Below are 20216 nucleotides of genomic sequence, written 5' to 3' on the forward strand. Positions count from 1 at the left end.
GTGTGTGTGTGTGTGTGTGTGTGTGTGTGTGTGTGTGTGTGTGTGTGTGTGTGTGTGTGTGTGTGTGTGTGTGTGTGTGTGTGTGTGTGTGTGTGTGTGTGTGTGTGTGTGTGTGTTGAGGTTGGTATTAATAGCTTCTGCTGCTCCTGCAGTGTTTGACACAGAGCCCCATTTACAATTGCTCTTTGTTTGTCTTTTCTCCCTCATCTCTCTCTCTTTATCTGAATTCATCTCTCTACCGCTCATCCTTTTTCTATCACGACACGACAGCTTTCTATAACTTTGGATCAGGTGCCGTGTAATCCATGAAGTAGAGATCAATGCGCTAAACATTGAGATAGCAAATATGTCATCTGTTTGGCAAAGTTTTCTTTTCTTGCTTAAAATCTGTCTTGTTACTGAATCCAGAGAAGGTGTATCACGATTGGACTCCACCCCTAAAAATAAACACACGACCCAATCTTTGCCTCTCCCCCCTCTGTTCCCCAGGAAGCCTAATGGAGACTACCGCAGCTCTCCCATGTCTAAGGACCGGAGCCGGAGCCCCATCGAGCGCGTGGTGGTGCCCAGCACTCTGGGGGTTCACGGCAACCACCTGTACAGCCACGCCCACCACCACCACCACCACCATCACCACCTCGCCAGTTTAGCGGGCATGGACCAGCCACTGGCGCGCACCAAGAACAGCATGGTGGAATCTGCACGCAGCAGCAGCACAGCAGCGATGGCCTCAGTGCCGCACACAGTCAGCGCCGTGGAGCGCCAGCAGGTAACCTGCACTTCCTGTATCATCCGGTTCTAGCACCGAGTACAGCTTTTGCAAATTGTTGGGTAAAACCTCAACTTGTTTGGTCGTGATGTGGGACAATGTGCTTTCAACAGCCAGTCTCCTTGGATGGTGGAGCGTACTAATGTCCCATTTGGGTTTGTTGGCCAAAACAGTTCTATAACCCTGGTGGTCAATAAATCACTCGCTCTCCCTCAAGCTTTAAATCTCCCTTTAGTCTTTCTAAACATGAATATTCACCACTTTTTTTAAGTTCTATGCTCTTTTTATTCACTTTTCACACAATTGTTTGTGTTGTTTTGGTGATTCCTAAATAACAACTTTGTGTTTCAGAATCGCCCTTCAGTGATCACATGCGCCCCGGCCAACAACCGCAACTGCAACCTGTCTCACTGTCCAGTCTCCCACAACGGCTGCGCAAGCCTCGCGAACAACTTCAGGAGAATCAACAGTGAGCGCACACATGCACAGACAGACGCATGACATCGTAGCTGCTTATACTCCAGTGCATTTGCTTTTGTTTATGGTAGAAGGAGCAGTGATGGATGAATTAATCATGGGAAATAATTGATGCCAATTGTTACCAAGTAACCTTTACTGGGCACGAAAAATGAGTTTCCCATGCAGTGCAGTTTGTGGGAAACTTCTCTGTGAGCGCAAATCATCCTCCAGAGAAAACACAGCCGCTCATACTCTCCAAACTCAGACTGACTTCTATAACTAGTGTTTTCTGTCTCAGAAGCCTCGATGTGGTTCCTTCACTACCTCGTCTGTTATCTCTGTGCTGTAAAAGTCCCCGGAGGCCTCAGCCAAACACACGTCGGCTTTATTCACGTCGGTCATGTTTTCTGTGGGCCGATAACTCAACTGTGGCCATTTTTTATGATCCCAGTGAAATGCCTGTGATCTCATTGAGGTTAACAGTGACATTTAAAACGGTGATTTAATATGAAAAAGTGAAGTAGATGTCAGAGTTAGTATTTTTCCATTGACCTAAAATGCACACTACCAATGTTTGAACCGATGCTAGGCAATAAAGTGCCCGCTGAACTTTATATAAGTGTGTTTTAGAGATGTTTCTGTTTCTTTATTATGGGAAATATAAACTCTCTCTCTCTTTCCTCTCTGTTGTAGCCAACACGGCCTGTGACCCGGTGATCGAGGAGCATTTCCGCCGCAGTCTTGGGAAGAACTACAAGGAGCCCGAGCCCACCGCCACCAACTCCGTGTCCATCACCGGCTCGGTGGACGACCACTTCGCCAAGGCCCTGGGCGAGACCTGGCTGCAGATCAAAAACAAGGGGAGTCCCTCGTCGTCGGGCAGCAGCCCAAACTCCTCCCCTGACAGTCACATGGTCAATCACAACCACTCCCCTTCTGTGGTCTCCTGAAGGAAGAAGGGTTTAAGAGGGGATCGCCCCTCTTCCCCCCGGCCCCTCCCAATCATCCCGGCTCTAACACACACTTTGGTCTATCACCAGCATCCCAGAGGGAATGCCTGCATGCTGGTCTGCTAAAAACATGTAAAACCCTGAAGCCTGTTCTCTCTGTCTCTCTCTCTCTCTCTCTCTGTGCCCTCAGAGGATCAACGACGCAATAACAACATGGTCCCCCGTCCCCCCCATGTGTCCTCCGGTTTGGTAATACCAGACAATAATCAGTAATGAGCGATGAGGGTTCGACTTTTGAGACTCAATAATTCCTCATCCCTGCATGTCAAGCTTGGAGCTGAGCACCGGGTCTGTAGTTATATGTACATAAAGAGAGAGAGGAAAGGCGGGATTTTAATTATTCATTTTCTTCTTTTTCATTTTTTTTGGGGGTTTGTTTCTTTAACAGTAGTTTTGTGTACTGCTTTTGCATTATGAGATGTCCGATATTTGAAAGAAAAGATAAGCGAGAAACACAAACCACCTGACTGTGCTACCAAAGAAACCTCAGACACAGATGTTTATCGGTGCCCACCTCCGAAAGAAAACAACGAAAAACCATCTTGTAATCTCCCTGTTTGTATCTCCCTTCTTTCTCTCACCTTCCTTCCTTCCTTCTCGCTCCTGTGTACGTGTGCTGGTGGTTTTATTACTGTGTACTTGGTGTGATCTGCACTGCTGTCGTAGAGGTTAAAGGGTGGCATGTCAACATTGCAATCTGGCACTGCCCACACTGGGGCTGATACAGCTGAGTTTGACCCAGCTTTAGTTGGAACTTCGATTAGATCCCATTAACTGTAATGTCACATCTACCAGAAAAGTACAAGCCACATTACTGTGCATTCTTTTGGAAAAATGGAAAAAAAAATCATACCAGTAAAAACAAGATGTTAGAGATGTGCATCACATCACTGCACGTTGGTCAGTGCAGCTGTCAACGACAAACAAAGTGCCACCGTCGGCTCTAAACTACTTAAATGTTGCATTTGATTTTACAAGCACAGTCAGGTTATCAGATCTGCCCCCCCCCCCCCGTGGTGTCGGCCATTATGAGAAGAGATGAGCGCTGAACAATGTGCTTTGATGTCTCTCACAGGATTAACTGCTGACAGCGGTGAGAGGAGAGATGACGCTGCATGTCACTTTGTGGTTGGGAAAAAAAAAAAGGTCTGGTTTCTAGACCGGGGGGGAGAAGATCATTCAGATCTGTCGCGTCTCTTTGAACACAGGTGTTTGGCTTACACCCCCCCCCCCCCCCCCCCCCCCTCCACACTGTGGTTTGGTAGATTTCTATATGGCTGAAGGGTAAACTGATGCTTTTACAGATGCATGTGTTTTGTGTGTGTGTGTTGTTATTTTTTTTTAATAGCTGGTATCTATTAATGTTTTTAAGCAGCATTTCAATCTTAACTACTTTTCCATTTGGACGTTAGTTGTTACTTTTTTCGTTGTCAGTAACAGACATAGACACTATACACTCACTGCTGGGTCAGTTGTACTCCGTATTATTATTATTATTGTTATTATTATTACAATTTTGTATTTTTGTTTTCCATTAATATCGGTATGGTAACAGACTATAGTGGGACAGCCGCCGGACAGGCTCTGTTTAACAATGAGAGCTGCGTTTCTCCAAACCATCTCGGCACGGTGAGCGATGAGCAGAGCGGCGGTCGCTTCAGTGTCCGGGTGGCTCCGGGACACGCAGCCGCTAACGGTTTTCTTAAGATGTTGATTCATCGGTGGTACAGGATGCTACAACCGTCAGCACGACCGCGCTGGGACGTCAACACGGCAGAGATTAGCCGACGGGGCCTTGTTCTCCTTCATCTCAAGTGGTCTTTATTCTTATGAGTCTTCTTAAAATATCCATCTTGGCACCAGCCGTAACACACATTCTTAACCCCCACCCCACCCCCCAACAAGTATGCTATGATGCTTTTGAGAAACACGGTGTTGTTCATGGTAAGCGCTGGTGATGGCGGCTCTCAAACATCTTGTTGATGCTGATAATTAGGGGTTATCCAAATTCATGTGATGTCACAGCTCTCTCAACCTTCATCAGTTGACGTTTGGTGTCCTGTCTCTTTTTTTTGTACTTCAATGCTTTCTTTTGTGAACAACATTGTATTGTTGCTGCGGTTAAGCTTGACTGCTGCAGTCTGAGAACATGTTAAAGAGCCTGCGCCACGGCGGCATACATTCCTCCTACAGGGAACTTTGTACAGGCCTCTCACACACTCCGTATCGCAGTACCAACAGATGGCACTAATCACCAGTCGGGGCTGATTGTCCCAGAGGTCCCTGCTAACAGGGTTTTGTGTCTTTTCCGGAATTACAAGGTGTCCCTTTTGCTTTTCTTTGCATCAAGCAAACTGGCCATAAATTCATACCATATGATTAAGGGGGGAAAAAACAAACAGTTATGCTGTGAACACTTACATTTGAAAGGACATTGGGAGCGTAGAACAGTGATGTGAGTCATTCTGTATCTACAGTACAGAATCACTTAACGTCTGAGCTGAGTCTGAAAGGTTCATGTTTAGTTTGTGATGGACGTACTCGCACCTGATACAAATGACCTGAACCAGAGTCCTTTAAATGGAACGCAGTCCGTGTTCTACAACGTCCACACATTCCATCCTCATCTGAACACACGCGTGACGGATCCAGAACTGTGCAAGTTCTTGAATTTTCAGATACACACACAGTTTTTTTTCAATCAAAACACAACTGCCAGTGAATTAATTCCCAGAACAAACAAGTACTCTCAGTTTGAATGTGCTTTCTGTGAAAGGTTCAGAGTGGTTTGAATAGTGATTCTCAGCAGGCAGGTTCGGGGGAGCAGAGCCTCAGGAGCTGAGCTTCTGTAAACTAGACCTAAGTTGGGAGACTGAGCTGAACGTCTATTGGCAGTGCCTGCCCCCCCCCCCAGATTCAGTTTGATGTAATAAGCAAAAAATAAACAAACTGGGGAAATAGAGCTCAGTGTCCAGAGGATTTAGTTATTCTTCTTCTTTCTCATTATCATTTCACTACCACCCTGTAGGTAGGCGGCTCTCTTTCTGCTTCGGCAAACACTCCCTACACCCTATAGGGAGATCACATCAAATGAAAAAAAAAATACTTTTTTATAATAAGTAACTATAAGACCATCATTACGCTGTGCGTAACGAATGTACAGAGAAAAAAAAATCGTAGGTATTTTTTTGAGGAACAATTAATTTGTTAATGATATGTAGCTATTTAATTGTTGTTTTTCCCCTGTCCTTATATTGTAATCATTGCATTTTCTTTTTTGTGAAAAAAAAAAGTTGATCTTTTTTGTTTATAGAGTTTGTCTTGTCAGAGTAAAGGTTCAAGTGCAGGAACACAGTACACGTATGAAACCACAGTAAGTCACTGGTGTGTTGGTGACAATCGCTACTTCCATTGGTCCCCAGTGTTCCGCAGTCATTTAACTCGTCTTTGTGTCGCTTGTGAGACATCTGAACAAAGGAGGTTGTCCTTTCACAGACCTCTGGAGCAAGTAGCAAAGGTTTGCATTCGTGGAACATAATCATTTCGCCACTAGCCCAGTGAGTCCTGCCGGCCTTTCCCAGATCATTTCCACTCAACTGTTAAAATTAGAATAAAAACCAGCATTAGTCGTGGGCTAGCAGGCAGGTAAACGTCCCAAGATTGGGTTTGAAGGTCTTTTGATGACTGTTCTTGGTCTACAGATGAGAACTGAACTACAAGTAGAACCATCGGTCCATAAACACAGAGCACCAAAGCTGAACGGATAAAAACCTGACGGAATATTTCCGTGCTCACGTTCCTCTGCTTCCTCTCCGTGAGACTGAGATCAAAGCAGCAAAACGAGCTTTGTGTCGTCGCCCTTGTATCTGATGCAGCTGTTCCCATCTGTGGAGGCCATTTTTGCAGCTGTAATAAAGTAAACATGAAACGTGTGCAGATGAATCTAAGAGGAGTTGGTCTTTACTCTGTCTCATTATCCAGGTCCATTTTTGAAGTGGAAGTAGCATGTACTTAGTGGTAGTAATACTCTGAACTGTTAAAGAAAATTGTATCAAAACAGTCAATTTGTGGCTCTGTCTCCTCCTACTAAAAAGGTTTTGGCAGGCCACCTTTTTTGTACGTAAAGTAGCCTTGATGAACAATAAAGTGCTTTTAAACCACTGTGACTGCGTGGCCTCTGTTACTGTGTTCTGGTTAAGACAGAGATGCTAGAAATGGGTTTTGGGAAGATGCAGAGACATTAAGTGTGTGAAAGGATGGATCCTGAAATCCACATAAGCCACTGTATTCAAAGCAATATAAAGCTCACACATGTAAAAAGAATTAACAAAGAGACATTTTATTCCAGTCTTTGGTTAAATACTTACAGAAGAGTAAAAGCGTGACCAAAACATCTGAGAATAGCCAGAATTATGAAAGTCAGTCTCTTTAATCTCGATCCCACGAGTCAAATATTTTAACTTCAATCTCTAATCCATTCACTAATCTCAGATCGCTTTTTTTCACACCACATTCATCGTCTTCCATAAATATCCAAGCAGCTGTTGAAACATTTCATTACACCGACACTATTGTACATTAGTTCAGACAAACAGCACAGAGTAAGAAAAGCAACATGAATTAAACAAACAAGTACATGCTCCGACACAAACAAACCATGAAGACCTTCAGTTTCTCCATAAGGCTCTTTTTAGATTAAACCGTGCAGTTTCAGGCTCAAGGCTTGTTTACAGTAACAGTCAATCGTTTCCATATCAGAAGCCACAGTAACATCTGTGTGCCGGTTTCATACTTTCAAATCAACAAAGCTGCTTTTAGCATCAACTGTACTGAACGCATCACAGTCGCCAGTAAACACAACGGGAGATGGATGGATTTGCCGAGTTGTCCGCCGCGTTTTTGTCATTTCCTAATTTATCTGCAGCACACTGAATGAGCGGGCAGATCTAAGTCAGTCAAAGTCTCGCCAAAGGACTCAGCAAACCCATTACATGTGTTGGTGGAGAGACTGTGGGGGGGGGGGGTTGAACCTGTGACCATTCAGTGAGGCCTTTCAAGCCAAAAAATCACTGTTTTGTTTACACATCATGAGGCGATGGGAAGAGGTACATTAAATACAACAGCTTCATACGCACAATGTGGAAAATCAACAATCAACTGTACTTGTTTCTAACTTTACTGTGAAAAACTGAATATTTGGGCAGTAAAAGAAATACGATTCTTTCGCTATTTGTTGTTATTACTATATTATTATTATTGTTATTACTGGTCTGTTCTGAAGACTTTTCTGAAGACGTCTTTGTAATGTGGTTGTTTTTGATTCCTTGAGTTGTACGTGTGTGTGTGTGTGTGTGTGTGTGTCTGCTGTCGCCTGCAAAGCCCTGAACTCCTGATACTAACGTGTGACTCCCTAAAGAAAACAAACCAAAACAGAAACAGAAGGGTTGGAGTGTTCAGTCCTTCAGAGGCTCGAGGGTGTCTTCCTTCCAGTCCTTCAGATGCTCTCATCATCGCTCAAATCCCAAATCTAATGAGAAAAAGAAGCAACAGAAAAAGAAACAATTAACACGGAAGTCATTATTTTGTCTCCCGAACAATGTTCGACAAAACAGTCCTAACTCAAGGTCCAGTTGCTATTGCTTTCTGGGGCGTTTAGCTGCGTGTTACAGCCTTCGGTGGAGTTTTCTCCATTGAGAATGTGAGCAAGTGGACCTTAAAAGGTGCCCTGTGTGAATGTAACCAAATCAACGTCACGTTTACGTTCAGTGTTTCTCACCACAACACATGAATGTGTCCTTGAGCTCGATACTCTCGATGTGTCGAGAGTATTTCCTTCCCCATAAAGCATCTGCAAAGCCAACTTTTGAAATGCGTTAAAACGTGCCTCGTTTCTTCTAGCATGCCGTCTTCTTCGCTGACTTTGCAGCACTGCTTTTTGCACATTACCGCCACAAACTGTCCATCAGTGGAATAGCATGAAACTGCAGTTATGTCCCGTGTTCCTGCGCAATACAAACCGAATGGGCTCGGAAAAAACACAGGTCCATAGCGCTAGTGGCTCTCAAACAATCTGCAGGGTACCTTCAAGATTATTTTGTCAAACTACTACTTTAAGGTCAAGAATGAACTTAAAGTCATGCTTAATGTCCAGGTCTCATATATGCAGTGTACTGATGCATGAAGGATGCATGTAAACATACATTGAGTGACCAGAACTATACAGTAAACCCCCGGTACACTGTAATCCAATCCAATGCAGAGCAACAGCCACTGATTCAGGTCAAAGGGTGTGAACCACAGAGTGACTGCACTCGTTTGATACACTTCTACTGTAATAGGCACCAATGTTTTCATCCAATTGTAGAACAGCGTTGACAATAATTACTCACACTCACTACTAAGAAGCTGCTTACCAGGAACAGCAGCACGCAGGCACGCACGCACACAGCCTCCTTTTCACTGCTGCGTCAGTAAACAACAGCGGCCTTCTCATGGCAGCAGATTCCTCACATTCTCTCACTGTGAGACGTAATTCACATACCTCTAACACTGTCTGGAATGTACACACACACACGGCTCTGAGTGTGTGTGTACACACACACACACAGTTTGACACATGCATGCTGCATTCCTTCGAATGTGCTGCCCCTTCCCTTTCTTTTTGTGCAGTGAGCAGCAGCAGGGACTACTGTGTACACATATGCAGACCCAGTGTATTATAACGTAATATAATATAATAATAAGTGTATTATTGGGAGCTTTAACAGAACCCATATCTGACAGAACCTTTATAAACGGGGTCATTTTCTCTTTGACAGACCTTTACAGGGGACATCTGACATCATGAGAAAAAAAGTCACAAAACATCTAAACAAATATCCCAAAGTAACTGCCACCGACGATTATTTTCATCATCAATTAATATGCTGGTTATTTGCTTGATTAATTGAGTAATCATTTGGTCAGTAAAATGTCCATCCCAATTTTCCAGAGCACAAAGTCATGACTTCAATTGTCTTGTTTCGTCTGATCAACAGTCCAGAACCAGAAGTTATTCTAATAAACAGCAAACTTTCATATTTGGGAACCTCGTTGGTATTTTTGCTGGAAAATTCAACTAAACGATTAGAAAATTATCAAAATAGTTGGTGATTCATTTCTGCTTATTGATTTATTAGTCCACAGCACTAATTGTTTCAGCTCTACACCAAAGTGATGATTTCACACATATATTTACATAGGTTCCCATTCTTTAGGGGAATTCTCCAACATGAGCACTTAATGACATTTTGTTCCCGGAGACTTACTAGAAAATGATAAATAGTCAATAGTAAATAACAGACTTGTTTTTCTGACTGATTTCGCTGACCTGTTTGTGAAGAGAGGCGAGAGAACAGAGGCTACACACACATGTAGTCTACACACACATGTAGTCTACACACACATGTAGTCTACACAGTGCATGTAGTCTACACAGCACATGTAGTCTACACACACATGTAGTCTACACACACATGTAGTCTACACACACACACACACACACACACACACACACATGTAGTCTACACACAGTCTACATAGTACATGTAGTCTACACAGCACATGTAGTCTACACACAGTCTACACAGTACATGTAGTCTACACAGCACATGTAGTCTACACACACATGTAGTCTACACACACATGTAGTCTACACAGCACATGTAGTCTACACAGTGCATGTAGTCTACACAGCACATGTAGTCTACACAGTACATGTAGTCTACACACACATGTAGTCTACACACACACACACACACGTAGTCTACACACACATGTAGTCTACACACACACATGTAGTCTACACACACACATGTAGTCTACACACACATGTAGTCTACACACACATGTAGTCTACACACAGTCTACACAGTACATGTAGTCTACACAGCACATGTAGTCTAAACACACATGTAGTCTACACAGTACATGTAGTCTACACAGCACATGTAGTCTACACACACATGTAGTCTACACACACATGTAGTCTACACAGCACATGTAGTCTACACACACATGTAGTCTACACACACATGTAGTCTACACACACATGTAGTCTACACAGCACATGTAGTCTACACAGTACATGTAGTCTACACAGCACATGTAGTCTACACAGTACATGTAGTCTACACACACATGTAGTCTACACAGTACATGTAGTCTACACAGCACATGTAGTCTACACACACATGTAGTCTACACAGTACATGTAGTCTACACAGCACATGTAGTCTACACACACATGTAGTCTACACACACACACACATGTAGTCTACACACAGTCTACACAGTACATGTAGTCTACACAGCACATGTAGTCTACACACACATGTAGTCTACACACACATGTAGTCTACACACACATGTAGTCTACACAGCACATGTAGTCTACACAGTACATGTAGTCTACACAGCACATGTAGTCTACACAGTACATGTAGTCTACACACACATGTAGTCTACACAGTACATGTAGTCTACACAGCACATGTAGTCTACACACACATGTAGTGTACACACACATGTAGTCTACACAGCGCATGTAGTCTACACACACATGTAGTCTACACAGTGCATGTAGTCTACACAGCACATGTAGTCTACACACACATGTAGTCTACACAGCACATGTAGTCTACACAGTACATGTAGTCTACACACACATGTAGTCTACACAGTACATGTAGTCTACACACACATGTAGTCTACACAGTACATGTAGTCTACACACATGTAGTCTACACAGCACATGTAGTCTACACACACATGTAGTCTACACAGTACATGTAGTCTACACAGTACATGTAGTCTACACAGCACATGTAGTCTACACACACATGTAGTCTACACAGTACATGTAGTCTACACAGTACATGTAGTCTACACACACATGTAGTCTACACAGCACATGTAGTCTACACAGTACATGTAGTCTACACACACATGTAGTCTACACACACATGTAGTCTACACACACATGTAGTCTACACAGCACATGTAGTCTACACACACATGTAGTCTACACAGTACATGTAGTCTACACAGCACATGTAGTCTACACACACATGTAGTCTACACACACACATGTAGTCTACACAGTACATGTAGTCTACACACACGTAGTCTACACACACATGTAGTCTACACAGCACATGTAGTCTACACACACATGTAGTCTACACACACACATGTAGTCTACACAGTACATGTAGTCTACACACACATGTAGTCTACACAGTGCATGTAGTCTACACAGCACATGTAGTCTACACACACATGTAGTCTACACACACATGTAGTCTACACACACACACACACACACACACACACATGTAGTCTACACACAGTCTACATAGTACATGTAGTCTACACAGCACATGTAGTCTACACACAGTCTACACAGTACATGTAGTCTACACAGCACATGTAGTCTACACACACATGTAGTCTACACACACATGTAGTCTACACAGCGCATGTAGTCTACACAGTGCATGTAGTCTACACAGCACATGTAGTCTACACAGTACATGTAGTCTACACACACATGTAGTCTACACACACATGTAGTCTACACACACATGTAGTCTACACACACACACACACACACATGTAGTCTACACACATGTAGTCTACACACACACATGTAGTCTACACACACATGTAGTCTACACACACATGTAGTCTACACACAGTCTACACAGTACATGTAGTCTACACAGCACATGTAGTCTAAACACACATGTAGTCTACACACACATGTAGTCTACACAGTACATGTAGTCTACACAGCACATGTAGTCTACACACACATGTAGTCTACACACACATGTAGTCTACACAGTACATGTAGTCTACACAGCACATGTAGTCTACACACACATGTAGTCTACACACACATGTAGTCTACACACACATGTAGTCTACACAGTACATGTAGTCTACACAGTACATGTAGTCTACACAGCACATGTAGTCTACACAGTACATGTAGTCTACACACACATGTAGTCTACACAGTACATGTAGTCTACACAGCACATGTAGTCTACACACACATGTAGTCTACACAGTACATGTAGTCTACACAGCACATGTAGTCTACACACACATGTAGTCTACACACACACACACATGTAGTCTACACACAGTCTACACAGTACATGTAGTCTACACAGCACATGTAGTCTACACACACATGTAGTCTACACACACATGTAGTCTACACAGCACATGTAGTCTACACAGTACATGTAGTCTACACAGCACATGTAGTCTACACAGTACATGTAGTCTACACACACGTGTAGTCTACACAGTACATGTAGTCTACACAGCACATGTAGTCTACACACACATGTAGTCTACACACACATGTAGTCTACACAGCACATGTAGTCTACACACACATGTAGTCTACACAGTGCATGTAGTCTACACAGCACATGTAGTCTACACACACATGTAGTCTACACAGCACATGTAGTCTACACAGTACATGTAGTCTACACACACATGTAGTCTACACAGTACATGTAGTCTACACACACATGTAGTCTACACAGTACATGTAGTCTACACACATGTAGTCTACACAGCACATGTAGTCTACACACACATGTAGTCTACACAGTACATGTAGTCTACACAGTACATGTAGTCTACACAGCACATGTAGTCTACACACACATGTAGTCTACACAGTACATGTAGTCTACACACACATGTAGTCTACACAGCACATGTAGTCTACACACACATGTAGTCTACACAGCACATGTAGTCTACACACACATGTAGTCTACACAGTACATGTAGTCTACACAGCACATGTAGTCTACACACACATGTAGTCTACACACACACATGTAGTCTACACAGTACATGTAGTCTACACACACGTAGTCTACACACACACATGTAGTCTACACAGCACATGTAGTCTACACACACATGTAGTCTACACACACACATGTAGTCTACACAGTACATGTAGTCTACACACACATGTAGTCTACACACACACATGTAGTCTACACAGCACATGTAGTCTACACACACATGTAGTCTACACAGTAAGGCAAGGCAAGTTTATTTGTATAGCACATTTCAACAACAAGGTAATTCAAAGTGCTTCACATAAAACCATTAAAAGCATCAAAACACAAGGCAAAAGAAAAGGAGATTTAAAAACAATTAAAAAACAGTGTAGGAAATAAAATGCAGTAGTAAAATGCAGAAATGCAGGAAATTGATTAATATATTAATTGAACGTGGTTCAATTAAAGGCAGCAGCAAACAGAAAGGTCTTCAATCTTGATTTAAAGGAGCTAAGGGTCTCAGCAGACCTGCAGCTTTCTGGGACTTTGTTCCAGATATGTGGAGCATAAAAACTGAACGCTGCTTCTCCATGTTTAGTTCTGACTCTGGGAACAGAAAGTAGACCGGTCCCAGACGACCTGAGGGGTCGGGATGGTTCAGTACATGTAGTCTACACAGCACATGCTGCAGGCTGAGGCCCCACAGTAAATTTCAATGAAATCTATTCAGAGTACAGAACACATCGTCAACAACACACATCAAGAGCTCTCAGTTATGTATACTGTGGATCCAGACAGGTTCATGTGAATCAATGTAATACATCAACTCAATACAAACAGTTACAAAAGCTCACTGAATGTCAGCCGTATAACAACAGAGATGGAGCTATTATGAGTTGTGAAGAGACATAGTGCTCTGGGATGATGCATTAAGGCAACACATCTTTCTCAGAAAAGGCTACAAAAACCACTCATCACTGATGTGTCGGGGCCGAACTCGCTCCTTGAATTGGAGGAAAACAAGATGTCAGTACTCTGAACATGTGATTTGTTCTTTTTTATCTTACTGCAGTACATCCCACGTGAAATCTCTATGCGTAAATTCATTAGCAACAAAGAAGAAAGCTGCGAATAGCTGTTTTTGAAATAATTAAATACAGTCACTTTCCGTCGAAGTTGAAACTATAATGTTCAACGTGTGGTTACAGGAATAGTTTTGGGAAATACGCTCATTCACTTTCTTTCCAAAAGGGGAATGAGCGAGTCGACACCACTCTTATTTGTACCTACAGAGCTAAAGCCAGGAGTTGATTAGCCTAGCTTAGCATAAAGACTGGAAGCAGGTGCAACACCTAGCGTGGTCCTTTCCAAAGTAAAAATACACACACACACCTTCTGACACTTCTAAAGCGTTACGTTTGTTTAAAATAAGTACTGGAAGATGCCGTCAACAGTTCATCCATCCTTTAGTTATTTGGATTCTATTTTAACAAGGACGTTTTTGCGTTGTGGTTGTAGTCAGAAGCTTACATGTATGTCACTCTGGGTTCACCAGGGAGGTAGCGGCACACAAAAAACCAGTAAGGGTGCTCATGGTCATTGTGCCAGTACTTTCCCCTACGAGGGAACTCGAAAGTCAAAAAGTTGGGTAACCTGTTCTGCAGCACGTTAACCTGAACGATCTACTGCGTGCGGGCTCAAACTCAGCGTTGTTTTCGTGCCATTGTAACTTCAGCAGGCCGGTTTTGGACAAAGAGTTGCAGGGTTGCAGTGTGGAGAATGAGGGACAAATTCATATCAAAACTGGACGTTCGGCATTTCTGCTCCACTGCTGCTGGTGAGCGAGCATCAAAAAGGACGGCAAGAAAGAGCTCTTTGAAACGGAGCGACACTGGAGCCCCTCGCTGGACGGCTGCCAACGCCGCACTGATTGCCTGTGTGTCTGTGTCTGTTTTGAGGAGTCTTTTGTGCAAAATGAAAGGGAAGGAGGGGAGGGGGGGGGGTGAAGAGACCTTATGTAACGTGAATAGCAAACTGAAGCCAACTACTTTACTACACTCCCTCAAGCACAGCTGAGTAGTTAGGATGTTTATCAGGTTTTATCAATCTTTGTTGTTGCAATGCAGCAGCAGAGTTCTGTTGAGGCGAGATGATGGACTGTGACTTGTTGTACGACAATTCTTATGACATTCTCTGTAATGACTTCTTATACGACGTTTTCTTTTATGAAATACAATACAAATACTTATTAGACAGCATTTTTTTTACGACATACTATACAATTACTTTTTATGACGTTTTGGTGACACACTATACTTTTGAATCGACATAAACGATGATTTGTTTTTAAGAAGACTCGCATCTTGAAGATCTGTGAATTTGTGATTTTTCAATTCTGCAATAACTAAAAACAATAATCGACAAATTCAAAAACAATGAAAGTCATTGTTTGTTGCAACTCTAGCTTGATATTGCAACTGGCTGACCCCCACACCACACACACACACACACGTAAACAAACAAACACACACACACCATGACAGCATCTCAAAGGGATTGGCAGCCGCACAATCAACGACAAACATCTTTAACTTTGAAGCAGCCTTATCGCCTCAGGACCTTGAGTCACTGCAGGTTGAAAAAGAGGATTGCTGGATGTCTCATTAAAGTCCTACAGTAAGCTGCATGTAATCATTGTGTGAATGTGTTTGTAATCAGTTGGGCTCCGGCTGATATGACAACTATAATCCAGGCTAGCTAGTTAAAAACAAGGCTGTGATCTGATCAGATAGAGGAGCTTTTAGCTGGAAGCTTGAAGGCCGTGAAGTGAGCCAACTCTCTGCAGTCGCTGATTATTGTTCCCCCCCCACAACACATACTTCTCAAAGCTTCTCAAAAAGTAACGCCACAACTACAATACGTTTGCACTCCGACGTCACCGTTTATCTCGAAGCAACGTCTCAGGTGATTTCGATGACATTACCTTTTTTCAAGGATTGTTTGTTTTCCTCAGGGTACGAGATACTGAGCCCACTCACAGGAATACTTCCTAAGTGCGGGTGGCCCCAGCGGGTATCCAGCCTCTAAAGCCGCTCAACCAGGCAGCGCTACACAACCACGGATGGGCTTTGATATTAAACACACATCTGCTTTACATATTACGACTGACACCAAAGCACAAAGAGCAGAGTTAAGCTTTCATCACGGAGACTGGCTCCATCTGATGTGCAATTAGTGGACCACACAGAGCGCCGTGGTTTATGGCTGCTGGATACAGCAGTGACTGTTTGTGCTGCTGGTTGAGAAGAAGACAAAGAAGAAATCCATTTCAACTACGTTTCTGTTTCCTTCTTGTGATTTGTAGTTCATGTGGGTTTTTACAAGGCTGAGGAGACTTCGTGGATCGTGACCCCACTGCTCACGGGACAGATGCGGCATCTTTTCAGACATGGAAACGTGACCTTGATGCCTCCTTCTGTTTGTTAAAGTGAGGGCTTTTTGTCATTTAGAAGGTGTGCAAAAATTACATAAACATTAAAGAAGAGAGTTTTTACTCCTTAATTAATAACTACGTTAGCCCTGGAGAAACTCGTTTGTCTTTTTACAGTGAATGTCCCGATACATGTTCTCTTCAACGTCATCCTTTGGAGAATTTTACTGCTTATTTTATAAAGTCAGACAGTGACAAGCACAGAATGAACAGATGTTTAGTTGACAAGACATTAAATTCACATTTGTTTTATGCTGTTTGTGTGTTGTTGCTGGACATTCATTCATTTATCCATTCAGTTGACATGAATGAAATAGAGAATATACTGCAAGGAGGTAGTGTTGTACTGTGTCTTTTGAGCAGCACTGCAAAGGTAAAACATAACTAACAAACCGCTGACATGACAAGAATCTCCTCAACAACTTCAAATTTGGCAATTTTTTCCATCATAATAATTCCTCAGATGAAGAAAACAACACAAACATTTGATCTCACCTGCTACCAGTTATTATGTGGTAGCATTCAATGCAGATCTTACCAGGTCTGAAGTAGTGACACTGCCTTTGTGACTTCTAAATCAAAATGGTCCGTCACATTTACGGTACATTATGAGCACCGTGTCTGAAAATAGCTTTAATCAGCGCTGCAGTGAATTAAAACCAACACGGAGTCACTGTGTTTGGAGCAAGTCCAGAAACCGTTGATTCTTAATATCACAAATTGAAGTTTTGGCAGATAGCTCTTCTTCTCCATATGCAGTATTAATAAATGTGTCTCAAGAGACACAAGAAATAATGCATGCAAATCATAATTAAAGAATGAGGGATCTTAGAAAACCAACATCTGAACCTTCAAAAGCCCAAACTGTTTGAACTTGTTCTCTCTAGTCTAGGAGTTACACCTGATGAATATCAGCATGTTTGAACATCAGCACTGGGCAACTTCACAAGTGGTTTCAAGCTATGGAAATTCTTGTTTCCTCCAATAAATTATCTTACATCTGTTACCCAGGGGGGTGCATTTAATGATTAATGTTCATGGGGGGGGGGGGGGGGGGGGGGGGGTGCCCGTCCCCTTTCATCCCTCCTCAGAAGCCCCCTGAGGGCAGGTTTCACACCCAGAAGAGGGAAGAAGCTTCAACAAAGCTACAATCAAAGAGAGATGAAGTTGTTCGGAAGTCATTATCGGAGGTGGATACGCTAGTTTAGAAATGTTCTGTGCTCAGAGCAGTTTGGTGGTTGCAAAACCCTTTTACACCTCAGATCTCATCTCCCTTTACATGACCATACAAGTCAAGAGAAAAAATTGGTTTCTTTCTACATCTATCTTTTCCTCCACAGCCTCCTTTGTTTTTCCTCTCGTCTCTTCTTCGTTCTTTCCCTCTGCCCTGTCTAACTACAATCCACTCATCACGGGCACTACGTAGGAAACACACGGAACTGGAAATTATACCTAAACAAGAAAAACAGTAGCAGGTATGTGTGTTGACCAAATAATGCTGCAATTACAACCACTCATCCTCATCGGTACACCACATACACACTGACAATCCACATGAATCTCACACACACACACACAACACACACACACACACACACTGTGGATTCAGTTCACATAATGTAGTTTGGGTGTAGCCCCTCTGAGGATTCAGTTTTTCGGTATGGAGGAGTATTCAGTGAACGGCATCACTTTGACGTACAAAAGACGTGATAAGTTCTACAATCACCTGAGTGACGACTGAGGGAACAGCCTTTATCTGGTTTATCTGGCACCTGAGGCTTTACCGGGGAAAGGGTAGAAAGAAAAAACGAAAAAACTTTGGACTCGATTCAAACCATGAAAATAAGGTAGATGAAAAAGCGGGAGATTGAGTTTCAGGAGCCCCTTCATGTGGCAACCAATCTTTCCACTTTTGTGTCCTCCACTGAGTCACCACCCTTCTAAAGTGAGCACTTTTAATTAGTTCTGTTTCTCTGATACCAGCTTTGTGACCAAATACCTGCAGTAACATTCGGTCTCAGCTGTATTTTGCTAGTTTTATTATGCTAAGTTAGCTGTATTATGCGAGTTAGCATATCTGAGGATGCTAACAAGCTAAACTAAGATGGCACACAGGCTTCTAAAAATACCTTCTAAAAATCGAACACGCTAGCATGATCACTGTTAGCGTGCTGATGTTAGCTCAAAGCACAGCTGAGCTGAGCTTAAGTACGGCCTCAAAGTGTTGCTAGCATGGCCGTAGTCTCTTAATGTCGTTTGACTATACTTGTCGGCTACAGCGCAACACATTCAGCACATTTATACGATGGTGTTCTGCTTATTACCGAGAATAACTGTCAAGTTATTAGAAGGCAGCACGAGTGAGCTGCCGCAGATACAACCCATCACACAACACCCTGTCCAGCTGAAGCAGCACATGTCACCAGGATTGAAGTGCTGCATGCTATCGAGGTACACATGAGGCTCGTCAAGAGTTTCTGTATGTGGCTCCACAGAACAGCAGAGCAAACATTAGCTGTGTTGGGCCTCCAGGCTCAGCAGATTTACTCATTCATATAATGTCTTTGGCATCCTCCATGCGCCCCGGTGCTGTCATCTCTACTGAGCTCTTAAAATATTACATCATGTGTGAGATGGATCTCTGGTTATTAGTTGTATGTAGATTCTTCTGTACATCTTCTGAAGTGCACGGAGGCTGTGCAGTAGTCTATTAGTAACTAAAGAAGAGGATATACTGTGAATTTGTATCCAATAGGCATCCATGTGCGTGTGAAGGTTTTAATGCTGCCGTTAGCACATTAAAACTGACACTTATCTTAAGCCAATATCTGCACCAGGCTGTTAAAATACGATTGACATGGTAAGACATTCAGCCATCTTAAGAAATTAGAGATTCATAACGTTTTGGGTCATGATAAAACTGTCATTTTGTTTTTGTGGGTTGTGCACCAAGTCTTATTAAAAGTCCCTAATTATTCAGTGGCCTTCCATATCTGATCTATTATGGTTCTTGCATAAATTACAGGAAAACTTTGCAAGAAATGTAATTGGTTAAATAAATATCCAGACTTCATCTTGGTCTGTGAACGCAGTGTGTCATGTTCCTGTAAAAAGATCACCAAGGATTAAGTGTTAAACCCCATTATGTCTTCCAGTAACACACTTAAATGATAACACACACACACACACACACACACACAAAGCAGAGAAAATGACCTCATGCGGCCCAACGTAACACTGCTGCTGTAGCACGCTGCATTCCCAACTACATTCCTGAATTCCCCTCAGACATTCCTGCACAATGTGGCGGGAATATGCAGCGTGGCGGTTTCACTGGCGGAGAGGCGGTTTAAAGTGGAGAGAAAAAGGTAAAAAGGTCAAATCGCTTACAAAGTCAGGGAAACAACAGAGGCCAGAGTCTCTGTGTCTCACACTTCCGAGTGCCTCGGAGTGAAGGTGAGAGAGAAACACACTGGCACACAGCAAGAGAGACAGCGAGAGCATGAAATACTAGAACTAATCATTTGGCCCCTGTGTGGAGTCATCCGCATGTATTGTTTCTCTACTCTCTCCCTTTAATTTGTCACTTGTCCGTCTTTGTGTTGCAAAAATAAGCACGGAGCATT

General features: G+C 42.8%; 2 protein-coding genes across 4 annotated transcripts in view; one reads left to right on the forward strand and one right to left on the reverse strand.

Moving 5' to 3' along the window:
* The window catches only part of vgll4b (vestigial-like family member 4b), a 35855-nt gene extending 29462 nt beyond the window's left edge, over positions 1-6393 (forward strand). For all 3 annotated transcript variants that reach the window (XM_079266257.1, XM_079266256.1, XM_079266255.1), the window contains 3 exons: positions 490-769; positions 1121-1238; positions 1922-6393. In XM_079266257.1, the coding sequence (XP_079122383.1) occupies positions 490-769; positions 1121-1238; positions 1922-2178 (655 nt within the window). In that variant the 3' untranslated portion in view covers positions 2179-6393. The remainder of the gene's footprint in view (positions 1-489; positions 770-1120; positions 1239-1921) is intronic.
* Positions 6394-6567: 174 nt separating this feature from the next.
* The window catches only part of atg7 (ATG7 autophagy related 7 homolog), a 54008-nt gene continuing 40359 nt past the window's right edge, over positions 6568-20216 (reverse strand). Inside the window, exon 19 of the mRNA XM_079266251.1 lies at positions 6568-7765. Coding sequence (XP_079122377.1) covers positions 7733-7765 — 33 coding nt within the window. The 3' untranslated portion in view covers positions 6568-7732. The remainder of the gene's footprint in view (positions 7766-20216) is intronic.

The sequence above is a fragment of the Melanostigma gelatinosum genome (genome assembly GCF_949748355.1).
Source record: "Melanostigma gelatinosum genome assembly, chromosome: 3".
NCBI classification, from domain to species: domain Eukaryota; kingdom Metazoa; phylum Chordata; class Actinopteri; order Perciformes; family Zoarcidae; genus Melanostigma; species Melanostigma gelatinosum.